Source organism: Labrus bergylta, chromosome 11, assembly GCF_963930695.1.
Source record: "Labrus bergylta chromosome 11, fLabBer1.1, whole genome shotgun sequence".
Classification (NCBI taxonomy): Eukaryota; Metazoa; Chordata; class Actinopteri; order Labriformes; family Labridae; genus Labrus; species Labrus bergylta.
The window spans coordinates 21,244,172-21,261,555 of NC_089205.1; the positions used below are offsets into that span (position 1 = coordinate 21,244,172).

Sequence of the window (17,384 nt, forward strand, 5' to 3'; positions counted from 1 at the left end):
TAGGTTGTTACAGTAATCTGACTTGAAGGATAGACTGTCAGAGGCTGGTTTGAAGGACAAAAGCTTGAAATGAAATCTTTTTGTCTGGACCTGCCTAACATCCAGGGTGTTAAAATAACAACACTGCATAATTCAGGGCTCAAGAGATGATTCACTTGTCATTGAGAAATTAAACAATTACACGAGGAAAACTGTAACAGAGGTATAATTTTTTTATTTTATTCCATTAGAGTTATAACACTAGGTTTATCTCAAAAGGCTGGTGAACTTCAGAGTTTGAGGAATATTTCCTGTATAACAGGGACATCTTGTGGCCATATCACTTGTGCAAACGTTTGGCATTAGCTGTTACATTCATTCTTTCTAACATGTCTGTATTCAATTTTCATTCAGATCCAAATGTGTAAAATAAATACACTTGTGTTGTCATATTGTGCACTTGTCATATTTTACTAAGTCAACAAGTTCAACTACAGAAAATAATTAAATTCAATCTTTTTAATGATTATATTGCTTTATGTGTGCTCTGTTAAACCCATTACAAAATAGATTAAAATTACCGTGCAACATCTTTTGGGTTACCTTGAAGGGTTTTCATCAGGGAATCTTGGGTCCCATGTAAACATATCACTGTTGGTCCACCACAGGCCAAGTAATATAATAATAATATGTAGTATTATTAACATTTATGGCTGACCGTTTGTTTTTCTTATTCATCAATCTCATACATCAGAATCACACAACAGAGTCTAATTTAATTTATTTCATAATAAAATGCATTACTTTAAACATACATACTACAAAGTAGCTGCTTTCTGTGGTAACCATGGACACAAACAGAGCAGCCAGAGTGCAGTAGAATATAATGTTTGGGTTGCTTGGCAACAGCCTAGTTTCAGTTAAATTGTTAAACTAGTTGAGTTAAAAAATAATCCGTTGTTGATTTGTACTTTTTACCACTATTATCTGCTTGTATATGAATTAATTGAATTTTATTTTATTATTGTGTCATGCATTAGCATGCCCAGCTCACAAAGGCTTACAAGACACCAATATAAACACAAAAAAACAAAAATAGATGCCAAACAATACTAACAATATAGACCATCCTGGCGTTTCCTCCAGGCTTTAGTGACAAAAGAGGCCAACTTATAAACATTGAAAGTAAACAAACAGTCCATCCTGACATCGTCATTACTCCAAAACACTTCAGGGTCTCGAGCAAACATTTCATCAAAAAGAGGTACTCATAAAAGGGACAATACAAAATAAAATGAGATTCACTCTCCACTTCTCCTTTTGCTCCACTGTTCCTCTGGGATATTTTTCAAGTGACTTCAAGTGAAAAGGGAAGGATCGCTATCCATAATTGAGCAACCAAAGATCTTTGATTTCTTGGTAAGTTTGCTTACTAATTCGGTATCATAATTATGCTTTATTTGGACATATGTTCGTAATTTAGGTTTTAACAATATTTCATTTCACCATTTTTCATTGAATACAACAATTAACTTTTTTTCTAATCTTATTTACGCTGCATGATCAATTATTTGTATAGATAAACCCGTAAATCCGCTTCTTCAGAGACAGCATGAAGCTCTGCAGCCCATGGAGAGTTCTGAACTTTACTCCAGAGAAAAAAACTTTCTTGTCGATCCTGTCATCAGACATAATAATAAAACGATTCCACAGTCTAATCATGTCGCATTTCCTCCGTATTATACCAGTAAATCCACCCTGAGCAGCCAAAGACTGTTGTATTAAAGCAACATCACACTTGAGGTGGAGATGTTGTGGATATCAGCACTGCTGTGATTATCTACGAAAGTATCAAAACAGTGTTGACGTTCAGTACTTGATTACTCCCTCATGGCCATTAGATTAACACTTTAGTTGAGTGTGCAGCGCCCCCTCAGGAGGATCTCGGTACTGCAGTGCACCCTCAGGAGGCTCTCGGTACTGCAGCGCCCCCTCAGGAGGATCTCGGTACTGCGGCGCCCCCTCAGGAGGCTCTCGGTACTGCAGCGCCCCCTCAGGAGGCTCTCGGTACTGCAGCGCCCCCTCAGGAGGATATCGGTACTGCAGTGCACCCTCAGGAGGATATCGGTACTGCAGCGCCCCCTCAGGAGGATATCGGTACTGCAGCGCCCCCTCAGGAGGATCTCGGTACTGCAGCGCCCCCTCAGGAGGCTCTCGGTACTGCAGCGACACATTAGCAGCTCACCACTCGGACGAGGAGGCGTGTGTCAGTAACACTAAGCTGCACGTCGCCTTTGGCTGACCGAAACAACCCCAGTTTCTCCCAGTGTTAAAAAACAACAGGTACACAATGAATTTTACGGCTTTATTTGTTTTGTTGCAGCTGTGTTTTATGTGATATAGATATATGTTTTATTGTTCCTAACCTTTTTTTTTTTTTGCAGACTAGCTCAGCTAAGCTAGGCTAACAGCGGCATAGGCCCGTGCTCCATGTGTAGGCTAACAAACTCTAAACATAACTTCAAACATTGTTCAAGTAAAATTATCATATATTTCGTCTAGAGGCGTTAAATGAATGTCATAATGACATTATTAAGTGAAGTTATCAATACGCGAACAGAGCTGTGGTGTGATAAGCTTGATAACGATGGTTTAAGATAGTTAGCTCGGTTAGCTCTTTGGCTTCAGGTGATTTATCTGCTGATTGAACGTGAATCTACTTCACCTGAGATGATTCTTCTGTTTACACTGAACTACGTTGACCTCTCAACAGAGATTACAACATGATTTTGCACTTTGGAGTTATGCAGCAGTGTAGACATGTCTCTCATGTTGATATTACAAACACGCAGAAAGTTATTGAGGATATTAAATGTCATGAATCAGCTTTTACTTTATTCTTTTATCTCTAATTTAAGTAACATTCAGCAAAGACTGTCTTTAAAATAATACATTTTGTTTAGAAATCAAAGTGGTTAAAACCATAAATGTTATAAAGAACTTTAGACAAAATAAATAATCTTTGATATTATTATATATTCAATATCTTCAGTTACAAGACTGTCTGTTAAAAAGCTGAAAATCACAAAGTCCTCTTAGTATGTTTTTATGTGATGTCGTCTTCTTAATGTCTTCTCTTACTGGTTTTACTGTTTTTATCTTCTTTTACTTCTTACTGTTCTTTTATTTATGCTCTTATCTCATATTTATGCTCTTATCTTAACTCCTCTTATGTTTTAACTTTCTTATCTTACTTACTTTGTCTATTTATGTTTCATATTTATATTTACTTTTTATTTGTATTAATATTATAGTTTTTTTTTTTATCCTTTAACCACTTCTTTCTATTTATTTTCCTGCTCTTACCTTCTTATTGCTGTTATCTTTTTATTTATTTTTTTCAGCTCTTTTAGTTTAAATCTTAAAGCTTAAATCTTTGGTTCCTCTTGGTCTCAGCTCTTTGTTGTTGGGTTCTTGTGTTGCCTGGGTTCTTATGATGGTTCTTGTGTTTCCTGGGTTCTTATGATGGTTCTTGTGACGGTCGGGGTTATATATGTCTGTTGGGTGTCGTGCACTTTGGGTTCTTTTCTGTTGAATTGTATTTAATTATTTTTAGTATTTTGTATTTGTTATGTTCTTGCTGTTGTTTTTGTTCTTCTGTGTTTGGTTTAGTTTGCTTTGTTCTTGATTGTCAAAGCACTTTGTAAACCTGTATTTTTAAAAGGTGCTATATAAATAAAGTTATTATTATTAATAATAATAATAATAATAATAATAATAATAAATCTTTAATTTACTTACACTGTTTATTATTAATGAGTTCAATTTTGAACATCAATCATATTTAGAATTTTAGATTTTTGTTATAAGAAATCTAATTCACTGCTTGGTATTGTTTAAAAACAATGAGCTCAACAACACAAAATGTATACTGTAATTAATAATATGTATTAATGTCATAAATAATAACACCAGCCATAATGTTTGATTCTGTCTTGCTGGCCCACTTTTTTCAGTTTTATGAAGAATCATATTTGGGAACTTAGTAAAAAGCAGATCTACTTCAATCTTTCATATGAGATATGTAGCTTGTTCCCGTATATATATTTAAATGAAATCCTTGTGAATCTTTGTTCTGCATCTGTTATTCCTCTTCTCATTTTCCTCTTGTTCCTGTATTCTCTCTCTTTCTTCTGTCTCATATCTACCATGTTTTTTCCATCTTTTCCTCTGCAGCAGCCGTGCCCCGCCGCGCCCCCACCCCCAGCGGAGCCGTCATGTGGCAGGAGGCCCGCAAACACGAGCGCAAGCTCCGTGGCATGATGGTGGATTACAAACGCAGAGGAGAGCGACGGCGGGAATACTATGAAAAGATCGTAAGAGACTTTGCAACTTATCTAGACAGACAGTCCTCCCTCTGCTGTGGCTTCTTATTTCTGCAAGAAGGTTTTTGATTTTGCTCTGTCCAGATGGTGACTGACTTAGTCTTGAGATAACAGATGGATATAACTTTTAGACTTGATGCAGGATTTTGAACAATGTAGAGAGGACGAATACGCTTGACTAAGAATTTGTGAAGTAGCCACCACATGCAGAGCTTAAATCTGCCTTTGGGCTTTAAAAAAAAGATGAAATTGGGAAGTTAAAAAGGCAGTACATATTTCCATTTTTATTGACCTGCCGTTTCGCCTCCCCTAGAAAAAAGATCCAGCTCAGTTTCTGCAGGTTCATGGCCGAGCCTATAAGATTCATCTGGATCCCGCTGTGGCCCTCGCTGCAGAGAGCCCCATAAACATGTGAGGAAGCATATACAACACATTTGATGTTCATCACAAAAACCAGGTCTATGGTGCTTGTGGGATCTTGCTGGTCATATTGTGTAACTTAATTCTCTCGTTTTTTAAAAGGATGCCATGGCAGGGAGATGCCAACAACATGATTGATAGGTTTGATGTCAGGGCTCATCTGGACTACATCCCTACGTACACGCCTCCACTGCTCAACACATCGTAAGTCTTCAAAATGCCTGATGCAACATTTATACACATTACCTGGCGAGTGTGAATTTCCTGCAGTTTGAATCCTTGTCCTGTAATTGTATGTAACTGAAAGTCAGTGAGGAGAAATTTAGAAAATATCTAAAAAAAAAGACTGTACCTTGTGTGATACTTGTACATGTAAATGAACGCCTGGAGAATTTCAGCCCTGTCCAAAAGAGTAGAGACACTGCTTATGAAGCCAAACACTGAAGACAAATCTGTGTATTCCTCAGTATACCAGAGGTTTTATCTCTTGTGTCTGTGGAGATATTTCCACGCTGTTGCAGTGATGCATTTTAAGTCAACCAGCAATGATTGGGTTCCCAGAGCTTAACTGCGTTGTGTTGTTTTTGTTCTTCTCAACAAAATGCATTTATCAAGGTCCCTTTTTCTGCCACATGAAAACCTAACTATACGTCACTTCACAGTTTCTACTCTGCTCTTATACACATTTTCCCTGGTAAAATATCTTTGTTCTCTTTGCCTGTTACAGAACCCCAGAGCAGGAGATGGAGGAGAGAAAGTGCAATTATGAACGCTACAGAGGCCTTGTGCAGAATGACTTTGCCAACAGTGAGTGAAACATGCTTTAAACCCAATCTTTCATGGAAACGTTCAACTTGATTCAGCTTTCAGAATCATGAAATAATAGTTTAAATCAGGGCTGCTCAGTATATTGTTTTAGTATCTTGATATCTACATGAACTAATATCACAGTGTATGTTCCCTAAGTGCTTGAGGTAGGTATTCAGTTTCCCTACATGATTTTTGAGTATGAAGGCTGCTCCGCACAGTGGGTTTTAAAAGTCACATAGATGCTGTCACATGGCTTGTTGTGCCTTAACTTCCTGATACACATGATAAAGTGGCATAACCAAGTGGAGCAACAGTAGGTGTGAGTTTTCCATCAGTGAGAAGAGAGGCTTTTAAGATATCCAAAAACATGACTCAAAATAATGACCTTCATGAGTAAAGAAAAGTTTTTGCAAGTTGTACAAAGGATCAGGAAAAACACACTGCATGTATCTGGTGAAGTTTTCTGTCTTTCAAATCTGCTAACCTCTCATTCCTTTTTTTTCTTCTTTTTTTGCAATAAAGTTATTCAGATAAAAATAAACATTTGAGTAAATGTTGGAATGGAGTTGAGCCTCTCATGTCTATGTTTTACACTACTGTGAATATCATATCCTGTAAACTTTCCCTCAGTGGGTATATTTTGCATTTGTGTTGTGCTCTAAAACTCCCATCTGTCTTACAGTCTCCGAAGAGCAGTGTTTATACCAGATCTACCTGGACGAGCTCTACGGTGGCCTGCAGAAGCCAAATGAAGATGAGAAGAAAAAGTACGTCATTTAAATGTTTTGAAAGCGATTGTTTCATCTTTGTGTGGCATATTAACATACTTGTATTTTTGTCAGAGTTTGTTATGAGAATGTAAGTGTGCTGTGTATTTATTATTCTCTCCTCCCTCTGTGCAGGCTGGCTGAAAAAAAGGCCACCATTGGTTACACATATGAAGACAGCACTGTAACAGAGCCGGACCCTCAGTCAGACAAAGATGAAGACAATTCAGAGAACAGTGAATCAGAGGAGGATGAGGGCATCCCAGATATTGGTGAGGAAATGTTTTTTTTTTTAGGACTGAATGATTTAGAAATGGGACATTTCCATAGATTAAATATTCTGCTGCTTCAGAAACGGAGGCACAGATTTAATCCTGCAGAAGAACACGTTTTTCCTTCTCTATTCCAATATTTAAGTTATGATTTTGTATTTTTTATTCCAACAGTTCACTTGCTCTTTACTAATAATTTCAAAATCATTTGTCACACACAAGCTTGGGCGTTATTGCTGTGTCTAAGAGTGTTTGCCTCGCGTTGTGTCTGTGTGTTTTGTACAGATGTTGAGGTGGATGTTGACGAGCTGAACCAGGAACAGGAGTTGGACCTCAACAAAATTGCAACCCCGTATGGAATGGCTGAAGGAGACTTTGTGAGGTAACATTTCAGTTGTCAACTGTAGAGAAAAGCAAAAATACCCCTCATAACTCAAGGGCTGTCTTCATATCCACAACATTTCCACACGACTCTAATACCAGGCCAACTGCAGGGGAGGGAGAACCACCCACAACTGCTATGTTCGCAACTGCTATGTAGGCTGTCTTTCCATTAAAGCTTGGCACTACTTGTTTTAAACTTCCATAAGACTTGAATGCTGTATAATAATAATAATGCTTTATTTGTCTAGCGCTTTTCATTCAGACAACACAGTTATTTTTAGACAGCAAGTTTAGACGAGGACATGCACTGAATCTTAGCAGGAAAGTTCAAAGGGAACCAGTGTTATATATTGAATTCAAAGGAATAGATATTTACCTGTGATGGAGCTCGGAGGCTCTAGTGCAGCTTCATCAGGGACAGATGAGGCCAGTGAGAGCACAGTACAGTGTGGAGGAAGGTTTTTATTGATTGATCAAATCCATTCGTGGTAGTCTCTGGTTGTTACGCAGTAGCTTGTTGATGAGATGTTACATTTAGAACTTATATTAGATGCAAGGAACTTTAGGGTTGTGTTGATTTTGGAGCTCCCTGTGGACAAAGTGGTGCGTCTTATGTCTTTGCTCATCTTTTCCTGTACATGTGTAGGTAATGTTTTCTGACCCTAAACAATCATGTTGCTTTCTTGTCGAATGTACCAACAATTTTGTAAAATAAATGTCGGTATAGAAACAATCTTATTTGTAAATGGTCATGTGTGCAGGCTATTTCATAACCAGCTCAAAACCTCTCACAGGGGCTTTTTGTGAAATAATTTAAACATCAAAGTAGGAGTTTACAAATCCATAAGGTTCAGTGGTGAGTGGTTCTGTTCTATAAAGATTTATATGTTATTAGAATATAGACTAAACAGCTTTAAAGTTTGACGTTTCATTTTCTGTTTTTAACACAAAGTCCCGTGGAGAATGATGAAGGTGAAACCAGGAAGAAATAATAAACTAAACATGTCATTTTTGTAGGAAATAATTTTTTAGAGAAAAACTTAACTATGTGATTATGTCCTATTTTTATCACTGACTTGTTATGTTTATATTATTATAGGTGGTTTAAAGTATCTTAGCTTTGTGAATGTGTAACACTGTTAACATGATATCTGTTTAACAGGATGTTGAGGAAAGACAAGGAGGAAGTGGAGGCCATCAAACATGCCAAGGCTCTGGAGGCGGAGAAGGCCATGTACTCTGTAAGGAAACATCTACTGAGGAATGAACGTCTGTGTTTGTTATGTGATGCGACTATTTTAAGTTACGCTTTTGATTACCTCAGGGCCGGCGTTCTCGCAGACAAAGGAGAGAGTTTAGAGAGAAGAGGCTTAAAGGTCGACAGATCAGTCCACCAAGGTAAATAAATGTTGTCCTTTATAGAGATTATCTCATCCAGAGATCAGTCTCCTTAAATATTTAAACCTGTCCTCTTTCTCTTGTTTTCTAGCTATGCAAGGAGAGACAGTCCCACGTATGATCCCTATAAACGGTGAGTTTTATTAATCGGTCCACCTCCTTTTATTTTCCTGATTTGTTTGTGTTTGTGTGTGTTTGAGTTTGTTTTTCTGAACTTCCTCTCAGGCCAGAGTCGGAGTCGAGCTCTGAGTCACGATCACGCTCTCGTACTCCCGGTCCAGAGAAGATCACCTTCATCACCAGCTTCGGAGGCAGTGACGAGGAAGCTGCTGCAGCCGCACAAACAGCCCCCCCTCACTCTGGCCACGCCCCCTCCAGCACGCAGCACCCTGCAGGTCATAGCAGGGGCTCCCGGTCGGTAACTTTCCGTCCTCCTGGCTTTTCATTGGTTAATTCTTCTCATATGATATTTGAATGTCGAAATGATCGCAGCTGTTGAGGCAGAGAGAAAAGTCATGATAAAATGCAGCTCTTTTTTGTAGTAGGTGAGTTGGTGCACAGTTTTTAATAAGCAGGATGAATTGATTAACAAATGGTCACTTTCCACTCAGCATGTTCATCGAAGAAATATGAGCTTGAATAGTTAACAAGCAATTATGATTTTGCACGTCAGTTTATAGCAATGCAATAAATAGTGCTTTGAATCTTTGAGTTTAAATATTTGACAGATGAGTGCTTCTACCTTTTTTAAAACAAGAAAACAGACATTGTGGAGTTAGGCTAGGTGCTTGCTTGGTGTTTTTATTAAATCCTTGTCTCCTTTCGTCCAGGAGACGAAGGTCGTCCTCCAGCCGCTCCCCTTCCTCCTCCTCCTCCCGCTCCTCCTCACGGTCCTCCTCTCGCTCTACCTCTCGTTCACGCCGTACAAGGCGTGGTCGCGGGGGAAGGGATGGTCGCCGATCCAGAACCCGATCACGGTCGAGACGACGGACCCGATCTCACTCTAGAGGCAGAGGAGGAAATGGAGGAGCTGCATCCTGGAGGAGACGAGACCGGACACGATCGCGATCCAACGACAGAAACAGAGAGCGAGACCGAGACAGAGAAAGGGACCGGGACCGGGACCGGGACAGGAGACGATACTCAGCGCGTAAAAGAACAAGGTAATCCCCCCCCCTAATTTCTCCCAACAGTTATTAACTAACAACACACAAGAGCCCTCACCTGAGCTCTCGTTTTTATTTTTCTCAGGTCACGTTCCAGCTCTCGGCAGGGGGGCAGTTTGAGGCGAGGGGGACGAAGCAGTGCAGGCCATCGGCGGGGGAACAGCAACAGTCACAGTCCGTCTCAGTCCCCAAAACGTGCTAACCACAGTCCCTCCCCTGCCCATAGAGGATCCCAGCCCTCTTCTCTCAGCATCTGTGACAAGCTAAGAAAGTAAGTGATTAGTGAATACTTAAAACAATGTTGATGATGTAGTGTATAATAATAGTCCCTATAAGTCCTAATAGATTGACAGTGACTTCTTCAGGAACAGGAGTTGGACCTCAAATCAGCCCTGGCAATTTCAGCACAGCTGTCCCCTCACATAACACACCTGTACACCATCCCTATGACCCCTTTAATTAACTTACTTAATACTCCTCCGAACTATTAGAAAAACTTGAGAAGAGCCACGGACACTTATACCTGTGTGTATTTACTCTCTTAATATGACTTGACCCCACCTGTTTCTGCATAACAGTGGGCACTGCAGTAACAGACCAACTGCTGCAGGGACTTCAGAGTCAAAAGCCATTTAATGAAGAAGCTGAAAAATGTACAAACAACTTTTCCATACTCATCATTTGATACTGACGTTGAACTTCTTCAAGACACGTCATGACTCGAGCAGGAGAGGGCAGGGATGGAGTCGTCCCTGTAGGAGATGTGATTGGGCCAGCCAGCTGTCATTATAGAAGGCTATACAGGACAGCGCCGCAGATACTTAAAGGAATAATGGTGTTCATGTGTTTCTTTTAATGACAGCAGTCAATATAACAACTGAAACTGCAACTCCCTGCAATCCCTGCAACTCCCGTTTCTGAGCACCCCTGAATGCAGCATGCTAACAGCGCATCCCCTGAGTAACGGCAGAGAGAGACATGCAAAGTCCGAAGTCAACTAAGGCGACTACTTTATTTTCTGATGCTTCTTACAGACTTTTTTATTATTGTGTGTGTGTCTGTCAGACACAACCACACACACCCAGGCCTGCGCTGGTGAGAGTGTGCTCACCTGTGTGCGCGAACATGTCTGTGTGTATGTGTGTGCATCAGGGCGAAACTCCGCATGACACAGAGAGCAGAGGAGAATTGTAAACGCGCGACCATGTAGAGACAGAAATGACATGCCGTCGTGTAAATAAGATAAATAACATGAGGCTATTTAGTTTGTTTAATAAAAGGAGGAGGTATAGACCTGTTCTATTGGAAAGGTATCCTTATGACTTCTGTTGTGATCTCTCGCTATATAGCCTAGAAAATAAAATGAACTTGACCATCAAGGGGGGCGGGGGGTGCCGTTGGGGGGGGCGGGAAACACTGCATTGACCCCAGGGTGCTATGCTTTTACATGAAGACCTTTTTATGAAATGATTGACAGCTAATTGTCTTTCCTCTTTCCTTTCTCCAGGCCTGAAACTCCGGGTGGTAAAGAGACGGGAGCTGCCAAAGTCAGTAAGAATTTGATCTAGCTGGGTTTCTTGCTAAAGCCTACGCCTCCCTCATCCCTGACAGGCTGACATGGTTGTCCACCAGACAGGGATGTAGAAGCTATTGTTTCCCACAGAAAATGAAATGACCATGTGATGGTTTTTTTCCAAACAAAGTGGACATGCACTGCAGCAAAACCCCTTCATCACTTCGCAATTACAGTTACAGTATTTTACACCTATGTTCTTTTGTGACTTACTGACAGACTGAAATAATGCTGCTCACTTTGTATGGAGTGAACATTTAGGCACTCTGTGATGTCATCATTGACCTGTTGTGTTTTTAGTCTGCAGCGTCTTTCTATCTGTTTGTCGTCTAAAACTCACTGCACACTTTCCAATGACCATGACAGGAAGAGTATGACTGTTTGTCTTGTTAAAGCTTATCATCTGTATCGGGCAGGTGATCATTTTTTGTGACAAATAATTTCATGGAGATACAGATCGCTTTCATTTAGAGACGTGGTTTCCTGCATAGATGAAATCAAGAAGATTGATACCACCCAAAAAATGAAAATATGTGGCTTTAGGGTTTTTTCAATATCAGAATTTAAAAGTGATAAACTTGTAAAAAAGAAACGATATCTATACCTGTTTTGATACCAGGGCAACAGAAATAGAAGTCCCAGGCCCCCGATATTGGCTAATCTCCTGCAAGTTAACTTCACACCTTCTCGTCTAGAGACTCATTTTAAGATATTCAACTTTAGTTATCACCCATAAATCTGTTAAACCGACCTGTGAATTTGAGTGGTTCACCAGTGCTCTCTATTTCTCTCTCTGCAGCTTTGGGTTATACATGTGACTGAGCGTTTTGTAAAAGTGTTGGTACTGCCACTTTTTCAAAACGATCAACTTAAGTTTAATAACAAAGTATGGAACATTTTGGCATCATTATGTGGCTACAAAGTGCAGTCCGCTTAGGTCTTTTAAAAGTGGGTAACAGCCAGACCTGCTGGTTCTAAAGGTGACAAAATGTGCTTGCAAACACACCAGAAGCTTACTAATAAATAGTTTGTTTAGATATATTTTTTTTAATTATATTTAACCTTTATTTAAATAGGAGAAAACATAGACCTAGTGTCCTTGTCAAAACAGGCAGTTTCCGACAAACGACGCGCAGTCACATTACAAGATAAATGACTGTAGTACATTACAGAGTCTTGAAATAACAAGTCAATCCAGCGAATATTTGTTACAGTCAACCACATTAAGAAGGTAGAACTTCTGCAGCCAGATATTCCTGCCTCTAAATCTTGATAACGTGAGAGAGCCCACACATGACAACAATCCTGACCGATTAACAGTTCAGATTGCATCGTGTGTGGTGTGCAACGAGACGATCAACTCAGCACCGATTATTCGTCGACAACCAGAGTCTCGACTATCACACAGTGTAATCTTGCGCGGTCAGATGCGATTTAAGAGTAAACAAACATGACGGGCAAGCTAAATGTGGCTAGCTGGTACATCTATTACGGTAAACATCTTTGTCAAACTCCTTTCCTTGTGAGTTGGATTGTGGTTTGTTTTACAGGAGACGTCGTACATAACTCGGGTTGTTACCACAAAACAACAAGTTGGTCCTGAATTCATGACATCCATTTAACTTTATGCTTCGCGATTGCTGTTGTCGCCGTTGTAATGTTTGTTGTGCTTCCTGCTTCAGTCAGCTTGCTTCCCTGTTGGCTATTGTTCCGTTCCACGTGACAATTCACAGAGTCCATGCTCGGCTGTCCTCTGTGTTCTCCCCCACATACACCAGGATTTCTGATCGTAAATGTTGAACACGTTTAATATTTACGATTTCAAATCGGGACGACCCTCGATCGTACTCCGAGCAGATCGGGGAGGTTAAAATCACTCTTAATACACGTCACACCATGGAAGTATCTGGACCAGACTAGCTGCTTCCTAATGTTTCCAGTCTTTACACTAACCTTAGCTAAGTGGCTAGTCCTGATAGCTGCATAGTAATTAGATAAGAGTTGTATTATTCTTCCTATCTCACTTTATGCAAGAAAGTGCTCGATGGTATTTCCCACTATGTCCAACTGTTTCTGTTTAGACACAATAAGTTCATATTTGCTGCCTTGTTTAACAACATTGACTGACTTTGCTGCCCACCACATTTTCCAACGTAGAAGAATGGATTTGCGTTTCCTCCCACGGACAGATATAAGCGAGTTATTATCTGCCTCTGTGTCAGACATGCCTGCAGTGCTGTGACCTGCAGTTTTTCTTGCCTGGCCAGGTTGAAACGGCCCAGTGAAGGGCGTGTCTCTGACTAAATGCCACCGGCTCTTTCTTAACTCAGCGGACCTGAACTTTTCCTTGTTTCACTTCCCGACCCTGTTCTCCTCCTCCTCCTTTTGCTGCTCTCCTCCTTTAAGTCTCTGACGGTGTTCGTACATATAAACATATTGTGTATTCAGGCTCATGTGATTTGGATCGCCAAACTATTCTACAGTCTGTTCTCTGTCCACACAACACAGAGTCCTGCACAGGTCCAGTTTGCAAACCTGCATTAGCAAAGCTTAATACCTGAACTAATCTAAACCTGCAGCTAACTCAAAGTCAAATCTGAGACCACCCGCAGCCGCTTCTATACTACACAACCAGTCCCACACACGCGCTAAGTCCTTCACTTTTATGAATCTTGTATTTGTAATGGCAGAATTGGAAAATGAAATATTTGTCATTGTTGCATAACATTTTTTCTGCAGGTCACTGATACACAACCTCGTGCAGGACTCAAGCACACAAAGCATTCACACACACCTACAGCCCCCAAAAAATACAGCGTGCGGCTTTTTGAGTAAACAAAGATTGTTTACATTTGATCTGTGATGTTGTAGCCTGTGGTCTTTTTCTACACCAAGTACTGTACATGAAGCTGAACTGGTGTAACAGCACAGTGCCTTTAATCTAGCTCTCACACACAACAACAACAACAACAACACACACTCACACAGTTTAAAGGGACTCTCAAAGGATGTGCTAACACTATTGTGTCACCAGCAGCCCAAGATGACCCCACAGGAACGGCTGAAGATAAAAATGCAGAAGGCGCTCAACAAGCAGTGTGAGTAGAGCTGAGCGCAGTGCGAGTGTGTTTGTGGTTTGTGTTGTTTCTACTTTCAGGGCTCCAGACTAACTTTTTGCATTGGTTGCACTAGTGCGCCTAACTTTTTTTTTTTTAGGTGCACCCGCACAAAATTTAGGTGCACCCAAATTTTTAATTGCGCCATAAGGTCACCTTTTTATCGCTCTCCATAACTTTCATATAATGAACAGGAATAAGGTGTACAGAGATGCTTGTCTTTATTTGAAGCACAATTCTATATAAAAAGAAAAAGTGTTGAAAGTGTTTCACTGCGCTGACCAAATTGGTCGCACTCTGGAGCCCTGCATCTTGTGTGCAGACGTCTGAATCATCAACACTTCTATTAAACAAGTATTTCTTTATCAGTGTATTTGTCACCGGCAATATATGTATATACACATATACTGTAAAATAGACATAAAAACTGACAGTGACCACAGATGTAGACGGGCAGCCACGTGTAAAAGCTAACAGAGCAGATTATTATAAACACTTCCTGTTTTTAAACCTGTATAATTAAACTGTGTTTTTCCCCTTCTGCAGCCAAGGCGGATAAAAGAGCTGCTCAGGTGAAGATCCAGCAGCAGGAAAACAAACGACAGGTGTGTGTTTGTGTGTCTTTTAATCTGTGTGAATTTATAAAAGTCAGCAAAAGGTGAAACTTTCAGAAATAACCTGACCTCATTAATGTTGTTGTTTCACAGGAGCGAGAGGGAGAGCTGCGAGCCATGGCACGCAAGATTCGCATGAAGTAAGTTATCCGTGTGTAAGGGTGTGTGTGTTGAAGTGTGTAAGTGGACCGTTTGGCATTAGTGTGTTGCAATTGTCTGACCCAGAGGCTCTGTATTCAGGGAGCGTGAGAGACGAGAGAAAGAGAGGGATGAATGGGAGCGACAGTATGGGCGACAGAGCCACTCCCCCTCTCCTTCCAAATCCGGTAAGACTTCAGGTTTCTGATCACATACAGCCTCATGGATAGCCTTACGTTTTTTTTTTGTTGCTATAGTGCGTATGTGAGTGTGTGGCTATCCTTTATACTCGAAAGAGGTAAACAAAAATATGGAACCAGCCAGGTTTCTTCTGTCTGACTGGCTGACATCAGTTTTATGAGTAAAGATGTTTTGATCATATCTCTGTGTCCTCTTTCCCTCAGGCCGTGAACACAGCTCACACAGAAGGTATGCAAGCACCTGCAAGAATCTTCCCAGCCCTAATGAAGCAGAGTTCATTTAGGGATTTGTTCACACTCATGCACAAACAGTATCCTAAAATCTTGTTGCAAGAACTTTAAATGCAATATTTGAGCTACAGAGCTTTTTCAATGACCAGATCAGTGTAAGGAGTCTGAGGAGAGACATTTCTTTTATGAGGATAAAACGAGAACAAATAATCCTGTGTAACTTTTCTTACAATTTAATTTTACCAAAAAGTACTCCTTTGAATATTTATAAACTCATAAGAAAGCTTTTATGAAGCCATTAGACAAGATTTTATGGTTTAAGTTAAGTCTCAAAGTGAGAACATCTGGAATGATGCAAGGGAGAAATCAGGTCACAACATGTCTTTGTATGGACTTAATGTTTTAAAACTGAAAAATATATTTATTTTAAAGTTCAAACTATCGAAATTTGTTTTTTCTAAACGCCTTTGCTGCCCTTTATTTTTCATTAGTTTGTAGCCAACAGATATACCAACATACTGTGTCTGATTTTCTGATAATAGCTGGTGTATTGATCCAGCTGATTTATTTGGCAGGGTGTAATCTTGACTAAAACGTATGACTTGTATTAGATTAAGTCTGTTCTTATTCAGATAAACCAGAAAATCTGTGTTAATCAAAAGTATAAAGAGTTTAATCATAATGTGCGATTGTTGGGTTACAAAGTTACAGATCTAAAATAAATGGATTTTTATTGACGCTCCAAAACGATTGAGTACATCAGGACTGTGTGATCACTTTAGAAACAATCCTTTTAAAATATATATATATGATCTACATTATAATCAGGCTTCTGTCAGATAACACTGCTCTTACCTTCGTACTGATCTCTTTTTCATTTCTTCCAGGAGGTCGCGGTCTCGGTCTCGGAGTCCTTATTACCGATATTGAGCTGTAGGAAACGTGAACACATCCTACAGAAACGTCTGAACCGTACTTAGTACACAAACTCTCAAACAAAGAGGCTAATAAGTGGGAGTATGAAGAGAGGCACTGGCACTACGCTCTCTGAAACTGTCTAAACATAACATTGACTGTGATACCTTTAACTTCACTAATTACACAGTTGATTGGTTCAATCTGCCACTTTTGTTTCAGCTTCATCCTGAAAAGAGAGTGAAGGTTTATTATGAGTTTCTGTTTTCTTCTGCATGCTGTTTTTTTCCCTTTTTCTGCCTGAACACTTCTTCATGATGTGAACTCTTCTGGATTTATTTTCTTCTTTGAACTATATAATACTAAGCAATATCTCATCTTTTTACCTCCCATCTTCCTTTTTGTCATTATGCTCGCTCTCAGCCTTTTCATGATCACACTTAGGACCATTTCAAATAACTTTCGTGAGCTGATGTACAGGATATTTATAAACATCAATTTAAAACTTGTTTATGAAAGCAGATGATGTTCATGTATGAATTCAATCCACCAACCTCTCTTTTTGTACATAGTTAACAGAAGCAAATCACTTTTTGTTGTTGTCTGTAAAGTGGAATGTTAAACACAAAACAACAAATAAAATCAATCTTTTGGAATAATTGATTATTTTCTTTTTGTTATTACTATTTCATAAAGGTTCAGTGTTTATTAATTGACAAATGATCTTGTAGTTTGTGGTGTTACAGAGTCGCAGTTTGTTTTTTCAACCAGCAGGTGGCGACAAATCTCAGTTTTGCAGCTAGAGCTGCTTCACTGCAGCCTTGATTGCTGAGGGTTTATTGTAACTTTTAAGGATATCTTTACTCTTCTATCTTCTTTTTTGCATTTTGTTATTGTTTAAAAGTAAATTCTGCTAAAAAGAAAAAAAAAAGGGGAAGGGGAAATGACTGGTATTGTGGTACTTGTTTTTATCTTTCTGAGACACCTGTGGTCGAAAGTCAGGTTGTATAACTTAG

The 17,384-nt window shown here is 39.6% G+C and overlaps 2 protein-coding genes across 7 annotated transcripts; one reads left to right on the forward strand and one right to left on the reverse strand.

Annotated features, from left to right (window-relative positions):
- Positions 1-1,881: 1,881 nt before the first annotated feature.
- Positions 1,882-4,258, reverse strand: LOC136180514 (uncharacterized). Its single transcript, XM_065960537.1, has 2 exons — positions 4,241-4,258; positions 1,882-2,199 (listed from the first exon to the last, which is right to left on the reverse strand). Exons 1-2 carry the CDS (start codon positions 4,256-4,258, stop codon positions 1,882-1,884), a joined length of 336 nt encoding a protein of 111 aa, XP_065816609.1.
- On the forward strand, positions 2,203-17,029 carry clasrp (CLK4-associating serine/arginine rich protein). 6 transcript variants are annotated; one of them, XM_020636109.3, is made up of 21 exons: positions 2,203-2,322; positions 4,216-4,355; positions 4,678-4,775; positions 4,887-4,988; positions 5,512-5,591; positions 6,277-6,361; positions 6,497-6,633; positions 6,919-7,015; positions 8,180-8,258; positions 8,342-8,415; positions 8,507-8,548; positions 8,641-8,829; positions 9,246-9,578; positions 9,667-9,852; positions 11,089-11,128; positions 14,189-14,252; positions 14,817-14,875; positions 14,978-15,024; positions 15,125-15,210; positions 15,427-15,451; positions 16,341-17,029. In XM_020636109.3, exons 2-21 carry the CDS (start codon positions 4,257-4,259, stop codon positions 16,381-16,383), a joined length of 1,965 nt encoding a protein of 654 aa, XP_020491765.2. In that variant the 5' UTR covers positions 2,203-2,322; positions 4,216-4,256; the 3' UTR covers positions 16,384-17,029. The 6 variants fall into 6 exon arrangements, 3 of the variants coding, with proteins under 3 accessions (XP_020491765.2, XP_020491767.2, XP_020491768.2); XM_020636111.3 differs by having other exon boundaries at positions 14,192-14,252; XR_010667112.1 differs by lacking the exon at positions 15,125-15,210 and having other exon boundaries at positions 11,089-11,132.
- The last annotated feature ends 355 nt before the right edge of the window (positions 17,030-17,384 follow it).

What these genes read in the sequence shown, in the direction of transcription:
- clasrp (XM_020636109.3), top strand. Translation starts at nt 4,257, where the DNA reads ATGTGGCAGGAGGCCCGCAAACACGAGCGCAAGCTCCGTGGCATGATG. An exon ending in GGTCATAGCAGGGGCTCCCG is followed by an intron (nt 8,830 to 9,245) that starts GTCGGTAACTTT and finishes CCTTTCGTCCAG; the next exon opens with GAGACGAAGGTCGTCCTCCA. An exon ending in GCACGCAAGATTCGCATGAA is followed by an intron (nt 15,025 to 15,124) that starts GTAAGTTATCCG and finishes CTCTGTATTCAG; the next exon opens with GGAGCGTGAGAGACGAGAGA.